Consider the following 11010-nt stretch of genomic DNA (forward strand, 5'->3'; position numbering starts at 1 on the left):
CACACAAAATAGAATTTATCCCAAATCCAAATGCAACAAATTTACAATGATTAAAAAAGGACCGAACAAATAAACAATAGTATCTTATCAGTGTACATGTGGTGGTACACTTGCTGTGTGTGGGACACGCAGACAGCGCAGTGAACGATCTGTCCATGCATAGACGATCTCGGTGTGCCTGCGTCTTGACGCGTCATGTGTGGGGACAGTGAGGGAAGTTTCCGATCCTGAGAGGTCTTCAGTTTGAAAAAGGAGCCGCTGTTTTAAAAGCTTTATTATTTTTGTTGGTACTTCTCATCATGTCCCAGCCGCAGCGTGTCTGCAGACCATCATGCAGTGGAGGAGACACGTCACCGGCCTCGCTTTTAGCCTTGTTTTTGTTGTGTCATATTTCACGAACAAGGTAGGTACTAGCGAGGATACGAATCAAAAATTTTAGTTTGAAAAGGAGGTTACTGATTTAGAGATTCCGCGGAGATGCTTTGAGTAATCCCAGGTGAATCCATCCAGACATCAGCTGTGTAAATGGTAATATTAGCGCTTGGTATCAGGGAGTAGAAATAAGTGCAGGAAGTGTGAATAGGATCCACAGTTATGCCGAATTGAAAACTCGATTATATCACATAGTTAGAGTCGTGTTGTATCCCGTACAGATTTATACAGACAGCTGTACAAACCTAGTTGGCAGACTTTTCAATGGGTTTTGGCGGGAGTAATGAAGCATCTCTAGGGAAATGATTAATACCACACTGCCTGCATATGAAATGAGTTCACTGTCTTCTCTTTTTTGTAGTTTGTCCTGTCAGTGTTAAACTTCACCTATCCAACCTTATTTCAAGGGTGAGTAACTGAAAATAAATATTGAATATGTATCTAGTGAAGTGACTCTTCTTTGAGTAGAATACATTTCAATAAATCTAAAGAAGTAAAAGGAATTATTCATTAGTTTAATTATGCACCCTGTTGTGCGATACCTGAATAACCTCGTGTTTGTTCTCCCTAACATGACCAAACTGCTTATTTCCAGATGGCAGACATTTATTGGAGCTATCCTGCTTCTAGTGTCTGGAAAGCTGGGGTGGGTGGAAATAAACCGCATCACCAGGTACTGTCACCGCACTGCATTCTGCTGGGTTTGATATTATACTGCCGCGTGGGAGATTTCCACACGATCCACGTGCTCTGATATTGCATTACAGATCTGCGGTTCTGTCCTGGCTTCCGGGCTCCCTCCTATTTGTGGGGAACATTTACGCTGGTTCCCGGGCATTATCACGTTTAGTAAGTGCACAGTTCACTTAAAATAACTTAATAGCACATGAATGCAGCATTCACTTTGCATTCATGTGCTGATTTTTCTTGCTACTGTGACAATCTTGTTATAAGTGTGTCTCCTCCACGCAGGACATTCCCTTCTTCTTCACTCTTCAGAACTGCTCTCATCCCTTTAGCTACATGATCTTCAAGGTCATCCGCAGAGAGGTAAGTGCGCTCACCGCCTGCTGTAAACTGATCTGTTCAGTCATGTGCTTCACACTCCTGCTCCTAATCGTGTTCATTGGAAGCAAATAGCAGAAAATCAGCATGTGTGCTCTCTCTGCTTTTTGTTTTTTAGCAGAAGACACAGTGGCTGAAATTTATCAGGTATGGATGTTTTTTATTATTTTTTTAAAAAGAGATTCACACATTTCACTCAACAGCCTGACTGTAAACGTCCCTCCTTCTCTTCCAGCTTATGCCTCATGCTGCTTTCAGCCATCAACCTTCCCTTTTGTGACCCTCAGGTAATTAACAGTCCTGGCTCCCTTATTGCCGGTGCCGTAGATCAAGTTAGTTAGCATGTGTCCTTGCCTTGCAGGTTGACCACAGCGGTTACCTGTGGGCCGTCTGCCATCTCGCCTGTGTTGGTAAGTCTAATATCGTAATATGATTTTAAAAAAGCAAACACTTTTAACTGTGAGAAGAATGACCATGAAGATGTCTGAGCCTTGATAAGGCCGAGGGTTTGAGGTGATGTTGTGTTTGAGCTGAGAGTCGATTTTGCCCTAAGGCTTAAATCTTTTAATGGCAATAAACGGCTGCAACAGCAGCAGAAATTGAAACAACAACACTGTTTTGCAGGTGCATATAGGGTCTTTCAAGTTCACCACAAGTCCGCCAGCCTGAGGTGAGTGAAAGCCTTTGATGGGCGCACATGAGCGCCTTCCTAGTCTAGCATGCGGTGCTGTTTCTCAGCTTCAGCTTGCTCTGCTGCACATCAGAGGCTGAAGTCGCTGCTTTTGTGATTTGATTGCAGTGATCTTGAGCAGCAGTGCATTAACTACCTGTTCAGGTAAGATTCAAGTCTAAATTGTTTGATCTGAGGCTGAACCTTCAATCTTCTAACGTGAGAGTATTAATTTACTTAAACTACGTGTAAAGAATTGTGATAAACCCAAGTGTTGATGTGTTAGACATGATCCAAAAAAGCTTTTTAGTTTCCTTATTCGACTGCCATTCATAAGTCTTAAAGTTAAGGGTCAATATACGGGATAGTGATGTCTAAGTTATTCAGTCGGATTCATTTCAAAACTTTAACCTTTCACGTTAAGCAGATTTAGATATTATCAGTGCCTAATTACAGCTTCCCCCCTTTGAACAACAGTGTGCTGCTGCTGGCTGTTGCTGCTCACCCGACAGGTACGACTGACCTCGCACAGATTCTGCAAATATTCTCACAAAAACTTCTGTTATTGCTCATTTTGCAGCTCCTCTTCAACTTCTTTAGGAGCCAGCACAGCAGACCCTCCACCTCTGTCACATCACCCCCCTGCATGTCCTCTTTCACTACATCCATGGATCTCCTCTGAGGTCTTCCTCTTTTCCTCCTGCCTGGCATCTCCACCTTAAAAACTCCTTTGTCCAATTTGTCCACTGTCTCTTCTCTCCAAACCGCTCAACCTGAGCCATAACTCTGCTGTGCTAGTTTAACATATTCAACCTCCACTTCCAGCTCTGCCTCCTCTCTTTCTGTTACTACCACTGTCTCCAGCTCATTTTCATATATATATATGTGTGTATGTAAATTTATGCCTCTTGTCCCTGTGCAGGTGACCTCACGGGTGCCTTGGAGTTCCCATCCCTGCAGTCGCACACATTTCACTGCGGCTGCTGTGCCAGGTGAAACCATCAGTTTTCTCTAATATTGATTGCATCGGTGTTGGTTAGCAGTAAAAACAAGCTGTCGTCCTTTGAGTTCATATCAAACTGAAGCCTTCAGAGTCCGTTCTAATTATACTTGGTTATAAAACAATTAGATCTTTGTTAGAAAGTTTTAAATAACGGCATATTTAGTGTGTTTATGTACAAGGACTTCTGTTCCAGTTCTGTAAAAGGTTTAATAGGACAGAGGAAGGTTTGTGTCCTTCTTACTGGTTGTGTGTCTCACTTCACAGCGCTCTGCTTGGCTTTTTGCTGCGGTTGGCTACAGTCAAATTAAAAAGCGGACTGTCCTTTGAACACTTTGGGGTCTGGATCTTTTTATCTAAGGTGACTTAACTCTTCAGATATGTTAAACTCATGTAACACACAGTTCATCACACACACGTGTTGATCGTCAAAGTCGAACTGATGCGATTTACTTGTTGGATTATGTCCTGTCAGGTTACTGCCATGCTCCTGTCTCCATTTATTTTCTCTGTGAACTCTAATGCTTCGTCTCTTTTGTGGTAGGTACCAAACTTTTGTTTCCAGCTCATTTCAGCACAAAAACAAATGTTCATTTTCCATGCTTCAGATTTCTGCATCTGTCTTATTTGTTCTAACATGTTTGTGAACATTTGTACGTGAATTCTTGTCAGTTGTGGTTTTAAAAAGTTGCAGGTTTATGTCCAACTTTTAATGCTTTTTGTTTTCCAGTTTAATACACGTTAAGCTCGTGACGCTGGATTTTTGATGAAAGCCCTGATCTGTTTTTGATTGCAGTGTGGTCGTCAGTCACGTCGGAGAGGCTCTGCTGATCTATTCGGAGAGGGATTCTCACGCATGACGAATTTCAGCACTTTAGACGAGTTCACCTCAAATGACTTTTTCTTTATTAACTGGGGATGCGGATTCTATTTTTCTACATTAATTTTATAACTTTGTCTATTATCTGATCTCCTGACCAAATAAAAGTTTGGTACAAATTGTCCTTACTGCACTGGGTCAGAATTTAAAGGTTTGCATATTATTACTTATTTGTCATTTGTAGATGAACTGTGACAATCCCAACACTCCATAGCTACACAATTATTTATTCATCCAAACTATCTGCACAAAAAACATTTAAAAAAACAAAACACAAGTCAAAAAGATTGAAGGGGAGAAAGGAAACAACGGCAATCTTCTTCACAGCATCAGTTCTTTTACAGATGGACATTTTTATTTCTCCTCCTTGTTTCGCTTCGGTGAGAATAGAGCATTTAATGGCTGCCTCCTCCGTAAGCGCGCCTCAGGATTCTTCTCTTCTTTGATGTAACCTACGACAGAGGACACGTCTTAGTGTTAAAGACAGTACAATCCTCTCTGATGCACTGAAAAGCATGACAGGATGAAGAATGGTCCTGCTGAGAAATGGGTTCAAGTGTTTTGACCTTGCTGCTTTAATCTACAGTACATAACTGTTAAATTACCTCTCTCAATGCACGTTTGCGTTGATGGGAATCCAACTTCCCAGAAGTTTTCAGGTGTGCATGGAGGAACGTACAGGAAACGATGCCTTGAGCAAGCAGACAGCTTTTTCTGTTTTTCCTCCTCTGGCAGATGGGCGTAATACTGCAGGTCAACAATTATTTAAAATAGGATCAGTGTTAGCAGTGTGTCAGTTTTATTAAACTCAAGTACTCAGAATACTTACAATTTCACATTCCTTGCAGGTAGTGCCCTTCAGTTTTCTTCTCTCATCCTTTTTGCGAACGACTGCTACATGTGCAAACGCTGGGTGTCTAATCCAGAGACAGATCTAGGTTATGGAAAACTGACAATGTCTGACCAGGAAACATGACCATCCTCAGGTAAACACCTGAAAAGGTTGATCAGCTTCTTACCGTGCTTTAGACTGGCATGCACTGTCTTCAGGAGGATCTTCTCCTTATTTGGAGAATTTAAAAAAACAAAACAGGGTTTACCTTACGAATAGATATCTGAAAATACTGATCTAGATTGCACACATTTTCTTTTAATCTAAAAGCTCACCAATGGCCTCCTCTTCATCATCATCACCGTCACAGGGCTGGCTCTGGTCTAGATGTGACCTGTTGCAAGATTTGTACTCCCCGTAAGCCGTTGTGTCGAACATCATATCCAAGCTATCATTTGCTTTTTCACCGAGTCCTTGAAGTAAGGACAGTTGAGATTACTAACAGTTTTAATCAGATATTTTAAATATTTTAGAAAAAAGTGTTGCTGTGTATATTCACCGAACACACTGTCTCCTCTGTCTCGGTCCTTCTCTCTTTGACGCTGAAGTAAGCTGTGACTGACCCAGGTGCAGTCTGTATCTGCCATCTCCACATGATGCTGCCGCTCATCCATTTCCTGGAACACACAAAACCTGTGTTAGACTCTTACAACGATGTGTCCAGAAGAATAGATTTAGTTTAAATAATGTTAAAATGATGAACGCTCACATTAAATAGGGACACAGTTTAAAATAATGAGGTCAGTATATGTACAAGTGGCCCCCGTGAGATAAAAACTCATTTCAGGCAGTTTTTTCTACTCCCAGGTCTGGATGATGTTAATAAGAGAGGATATTCCTAATATGGTCAAGCCCAAAGGCCCCGAGCCAGCTTACAGTATAGTGCATGCTGAGGGTGAAGGTTGTTCAGCAGAGCAGATCACGTGACTATACCTTGTCTCCTTTCCACTCGCTGTCGTACATGGACAGAGCAAGCGCGGGATCGACGCTCCATGTAGGCTCCACTGTGTGCTTCCTATCGGCTGGAACACACAGCCACATTCAAGTTAACTGAATATTATTGAGGAGCATTTCAAACTGTACAACAATCAGAAATATCCGCATGTCCTTCAAATGACTTTGCTGAAGAGAAATCACCGTCTTCAGCTTCACGCTGGCCTTGTGAAGCATTCACATCCTGCAGAGGACTTCTTTTCTTCCCGTCTGCATCCAGTTTAACCTTCATTTTCGGCTTCTTGAAAGCAGGACTGCTACAAGAAGCGCTTGGCTTTTGGCTGGTGCTCATATTATGTCCTGACTGTACCTGTGTGATATAAAAAGCACCTTGAAACTCTATATTTCTGTCTTACATTTAATTAAACAGCCTGGACACTAAACGTGGTTAAAATTTGAAAATGATGTTACTGCCTTCTCTTGCCTTCCTATCTAGTTGCACCTTCTTGATGCTTGGATTGCTCACAGATATGGCAGTCTGGCTGATCTGTTCACGCTGTAGGTGTTCGCCTTCCTCCTGGTTGTCTGCATCTTCTTGAAGTCCCCGGTGACTGCGTTCCTGTACCTCTGGACTTCCCTCCTTCACCCGTTTTGCCCTGCAAACACTGCCACCTTCTGCAAACCGTTTGATGCGTGGGAGAAGAGATGGGGACCCTTTAGATGTTGAGTCTGGACTGTGCATCAGTGTGGATGAAGAGAACGAGAAGCAAGGCCTTGAAGAGGGAAACAAGTATAACCGTAGCACCGAACTGTTATTTTTTTTTCTCTTTTCCACATGGAGGTGTCTGCCACAGCAGAAGATGATGTCTCAATGCTTACTTTAAACGGACGTCCTGCTTCCAGAGAGTGTCGAAGCTTCTTTGCTGGCTTGGGGCTTTCCTGAGATTCTATGGTGAGAAAGAGAGCTAATCTGTTTGATCACACCTAAGATTCGTTTTTATTAAAGCGTGATCACATTACATTTTTATTAGATCATCATTTGTTTCAAATCCTGCTTATACACACCATCTGCTGCTTTTCAATAAGTTCAAGGCCACAAGTTTCTGCAACTGCTGCCTCTTCTTCATCTTCAGTCACATCGTGTGAAAATGGAAACAAACATGTTAACAGCAACACCTTTACGGTGCTCACGATCGCATCTACGGAAGACCAATAATGGATGAAGTCATACTTGAGATCTGCGATGCGTCCATTTCACAGGTGTTAGGGACGAGCACTTCTGCTCTTCCAGGATTCTTTGTGGCACCTTTAGGATCTTTGTACAGCTCTTAAAAAAAGAATTTAGATTAGAAAACTGGTTTGTGTCTTCAGACAGGTGACGAAAGAGGAAGCTACTTTAAAGAGGACTGACCATTGAAGAGCGAATTGTTAGACTGTGGTAGAGGCACCTCTGCATAGCGCACACGCTTCATTTGGTTGTTATTTTTCTGTTTCTTCAATCTGTTTACCACAGGCAGTGAGCTGGGCAAGATCGGGGAGTCTGGAATAACGCCCTCCTCCTGTTCTGCGGGTGAGGCCTCCTTGGATTCAGACCTGAAAAGAAAAGCACACGTGTAGCGCTTCACTGGGAACTGAAACTTTAAAACTTACCGAAACTGAACCTACAAGCCTCCTGTAGGAGGGAAATTTATTTTCCCAAGGGGCCACAGAAGAAACTGGGGCTGTTAGCACCAAAAAGCTTATAAACACATAAAAATAACAATACTGAGTAGCAGCTTGGGATAATGTATTGTTCACTCCTGAAATGTCTGACCAATGTAGGTGATACACATTTCTATAGTAGTTTTAATTCAAGAGGTTTAACAAAAGTATTGCACTGTTTACAGCTATTTGCAGGAATCATAACACAGTCCCCATTTTAAATATTTGAAATCTATTAAGTATCTTTTCACTGGAACTTTTAATATGAGGTTAAAAAATGAATGAATTAAAATCTGCGCGCAAACGGAAGAAGCCATAAAAACAAAATAAACCTATCGGAGCAGTAGCATAAACTTGCATTTGTAAAAAGAATAAATGCACAAACCAGGCTCAGCAACACCAAAACACATGAACGACAACTGAAGACAGCCAATCATCCACTGCGCTCATGTACTTAAGATAAGAAAAACCCGTTCACAATATCTAACCAAATGAAGAACAGTCTCTGTGAGACAGATGTATCAATGTCAAGAGACACCTTGATGAGTAGACTGTGCAATGCTCAGAAACTGTAAAAAGAAATACAATAAAATAAGAAAGCAGGGGTTACATCTCAGACTCTACGGGTCTCAGTGTGTAAATGTTAAAGTTCATGCCAGCACAGTCAGAAAACGATGAACAGGGATGGCTTATTTTCAGGAGAAAGCTGCTTCTCTCTAAAAAGAACATGAAGGCACAGCTTAGGCTCACAAACAAACCACAAGACCTCTGGAACAGATGAGACCAAACTGAGGAGGTGTACGTATAATGCAGAGGGATGTGTTTGGCAAAACCCAAATACATCACCACAAAGCACGGTGGTGGAGTGGTGATGATTTGATGTGTCTGAGTCATCCAAGAACTCCCATATATACCAAAGTATTCTAAGTCAGCCGTCTGACGCCTAAAGCTTGGCAATAACTGGCTCATGCAACAAGACAATGATCTGAATCAAAGCAGCAAACCTACATTCAACAGAATGGCTGAAAAACAGACGAGTCGGGGTGTTGTGCAGTGGCCCAGTCAAAATCCAGACCTCAATGAACTGAAGCAAGTCTGTAAAGAGTCAAACTTCCTCCATGATGCAAGATACTGATAAACTTCAAAGTACTTCAAGTTATTGCTTTAACTTTTTAAAACATTTCTCATCGTTTTCTCGTGAACAAAAATATTAATGCAACACAGCTTACCGAGAACTCTTCAGTTTTTGCAGCTCAGCTCGCAGCTTATTGTTTTCATCCTCCAGCAGGTTTCTTTCATTTTCTGAGGAACAAAGGTTTGCAAAGAACATGTTTTTCTCTGTTCTTAAACAAACTGAGAATCTTTTAGGGTTTTTTCCACATTTATTCTAGTATATTACTCGTCATATTATATAACATACTATTGTTGTGAAAGATTGCATCTGCATATGTGTATGCACATCAGAGAAGGCTATTAATGGCTGTTGGACACTGAAATGAAAACACTCACTTAGTTTCTCGATAAGACGCAGATTCTGCTGCTGACCGTTTTTCAGGTTCTCCTCTAAGATGGAGCATCGATCACAGTCTGCTGCTCGAAGCCTGGAAAGGGAAAGCACAGCTGGCAATCTTTATGTTTCACACTGTTTTAATGCAACACATTAAATCTTGTTAACTTTCAGTCTGCGGGGAATCTGAAGCATCCATACAATGAATCAGAAAAGGCTATTCTTGTCTTTGGTATCATGTTGCTCCAGTTAATTAGAAATCCCACATCAGTGCCAAACTGCAGCTCTCCCATCCTAAGTTATAGTTAAAATGTAACAGAGGTTCAACAAGACAGATATATTCCAAACAAACAAGCATTTGCTACAAAGGGAATAACAGTGGAGTGCACGTGCATTCGTCTTTGGGTAATTTACCTTTCCTCCAGGAGAGCCATGGTATCCTGCAGGTTTTTATTTTGCTCCTTGAGCTGCTGGTTTCGACTGTAAAACACTTCGAGCCTCTGCGCATCTCTGTAGAGAACAAACACATCACTTTACCCTTCATACGTAACTTACTAAGACTCAAGTGTCCTTCTCATTAAACGCAAAGTGACACAACATACTCACAGGCAACGTTCCTTTTTCAGCTTGCTTATTTTTGCTTCCAATTCTAGAAACAGCAACAAGTGCAATGACGACATGTGTTTTCATTTAGCTTCTGAACTTCAGATTATAGATATGAAAGCCAGCATGAACGTGGTGAGATCAAACTGTCAGTTACCCTGAAGTGCATTTTGGTGACACTCTCCAAGTTGCCTCCACAAGTCTTGAAAGCGATCAGCTGATTTGGCTGTCCCGCTGCTCCTGTCGTTTCCAAAACTATCTGTAAGCGTCTCTCTGCTCGCTTCCTGCCAACGCAAATCAACCGTGTTTGTTTCCGCGTTTGCTTCACAACAATAAATTAATTCTTTCAGCTCATTTTAGTGTTGCTTAATGTTAATTCGCACTTGTCAATGTAAGCACGGGAAGTTAAACGTTTGACTACTTTAGCTTTGCTACATGGCGCGCGCAGACGAGCGCATAAACGTAGTGCTAATTAGCTAAATAATAATAATAACTTTCACCCCCTCAACACTCACGTGTTTACTACTTATTGTTTATTGGCTTTCAGAACAAGCATTAATAAAACTTCACCTCTGTCTTTTCGCTTCTTCTCCCAATAACCACTTAGACTACAATTAAGAAATAAATGCAAAGTTTAGACTTAATGACACGAGCTCACGAGAAAACAGCCGCAAACAGACTCAGACTTACACCGACACGTCTAAAGAATAAAAACTAGGATATTCTGTCAAAGAGAAAAATGGTTAGAGTAACGTTTAACAGTACAGTACCATGTTTGAGCCATACAGGCTACGGCTTGACCATAACAAAATCCAAATTCGCGCGCCGAACTGCAAGCTGGGAAATCTTCTTCTTCGTTTTCCAATTGAGGTAGGAAAGCTTTGACGCCATCCTCTACTACTTCTCTCCAAACAACAACAATAATAATGATAATACTTAAAATTTTGTTTTATGAAATTAAGTTACAGAAAGTTGTTTGACTTGACCTCAATTACCAATGAGTAACTTTAAGAATAAAATGTCTAAAATCTATAATATAGAACAGAGCCGTGGGGACTACAGTACAATATCATAATCATAACTGTGTAAAAGTCCTGAGTAGGCCCTTGTTTCTTTATATTTTGAGTTCCAGGTTTAAAATACAAATTCCCAAAAAGCTATTACCTGAAAATTTGGCATGTCATGTGGTCGTAAAAAAATTGTCATACCAAATATTGCCTTTCAAACCGGTTTGAATCGTCCAGCATATATTTTGCTTCATGTTCTTCTTTATTTTGTCATCATTTCTGGCTGCCCCAACACACCCAGTGAGAAGAAATGCACAACA

General features: G+C 41.2%; 2 protein-coding genes across 9 annotated transcripts; one reads left to right on the plus strand and one right to left on the minus strand.

Annotated features, from left to right (window-relative positions):
• The first annotated feature begins 104 nt into the window (after positions 1 to 104).
• Positions 105 to 5139, plus strand: slc35d4 (solute carrier family 35 member D4). 2 transcript variants are annotated; one of them, XM_085172820.1, is made up of 15 exons: positions 105 to 403; positions 794 to 840; positions 1028 to 1105; positions 1200 to 1281; positions 1405 to 1482; positions 1619 to 1644; positions 1733 to 1784; positions 1859 to 1907; positions 2122 to 2167; positions 2297 to 2332; positions 2645 to 2679; positions 3090 to 3159; positions 3435 to 3528; positions 3643 to 3707; positions 3964 to 5139. In XM_085172820.1, exons 1-15 carry the CDS (start codon positions 332 to 334, stop codon positions 4025 to 4027), a joined length of 894 nt encoding a protein of 297 aa, XP_085028946.1. In that variant the 5' UTR covers positions 105 to 331; the 3' UTR covers positions 4028 to 5139. The 2 variants fall into 2 exon arrangements, with proteins under 2 accessions (XP_085028946.1, XP_085028945.1); XM_085172819.1 differs by having other exon boundaries at positions 109 to 403; positions 1616 to 1644.
• rbbp8 (retinoblastoma binding protein 8) lies at positions 3963 to 10573 on the minus strand. 7 transcript variants are annotated; one of them, XM_085172814.1, is made up of 19 exons: positions 10454 to 10573; positions 9841 to 9967; positions 9687 to 9729; positions 9495 to 9590; positions 9083 to 9174; positions 8803 to 8875; positions 7284 to 7465; positions 7104 to 7199; positions 6938 to 6999; positions 6752 to 6819; positions 6357 to 6645; positions 6077 to 6242; positions 5873 to 5961; positions 5439 to 5556; positions 5215 to 5352; positions 5067 to 5109; positions 4877 to 4964; positions 4653 to 4794; positions 3963 to 4499 (listed from the first exon to the last, which is right to left on the minus strand). In XM_085172814.1, the coding sequence occupies exons 1-19, from the start codon at positions 10454 to 10456 to the stop codon at positions 4402 to 4404; spliced, it is 2013 nt and encodes a 670-aa protein (XP_085028940.1). In that variant the 5' UTR covers positions 10457 to 10573; the 3' UTR covers positions 3963 to 4401. The 7 variants fall into 7 exon arrangements, with proteins under 7 accessions (XP_085028940.1, XP_085028939.1, XP_085028938.1 ...); XM_085172813.1 differs by having other exon boundaries at positions 5448 to 5556; positions 6938 to 7014; XM_085172812.1 differs by having other exon boundaries at positions 5067 to 5106; positions 6938 to 7014.
• Between the last annotated feature and the right edge of the window lie 437 nt (positions 10574 to 11010).

This window comes from Neolamprologus multifasciatus, chromosome 9 (genome assembly GCF_963576455.1).
Source record: "Neolamprologus multifasciatus chromosome 9, fNeoMul1.2, whole genome shotgun sequence".
NCBI lineage: Eukaryota > Metazoa > Chordata > Actinopteri > Cichliformes > Cichlidae > Neolamprologus > Neolamprologus multifasciatus.

What these genes read in the sequence shown, in the direction of transcription:
- slc35d4 (XM_085172819.1), top strand. Translation starts at nt 332, where the DNA reads ATGCAGTGGAGGAGACACGTCACCGGCCTCGCTTTTAGCCTTGTTTTT. An exon ending in CCCGGGCATTATCACGTTTA is followed by an intron (nt 1,282 to 1,404) that starts GTAAGTGCACAG and finishes TCCTCCACGCAG; the next exon opens with GACATTCCCTTCTTCTTCAC. An exon ending in TTCCCTTTTGTGACCCTCAG is followed by an intron (nt 1,785 to 1,858) that starts GTAATTAACAGT and finishes CTTGCCTTGCAG; the next exon opens with GTTGACCACAGCGGTTACCT.
- rbbp8 (XM_085172811.1), bottom strand. An exon ending in TAACAATTCGCTCTTCAATG is followed by an intron (nt 7,200 to 7,283) that starts GTCAGTCCTCTT and finishes TCTTTTTTTAAG; the next exon opens with AGCTGTACAAAGATCCTAAA. An exon ending in CAGAGGAGACAGTGTGTTCG is followed by an intron (nt 5,353 to 5,438) that starts GTGAATATACAC and finishes CCTTACTTCAAG; the next exon opens with GACTCGGTGAAAAAGCAAAT.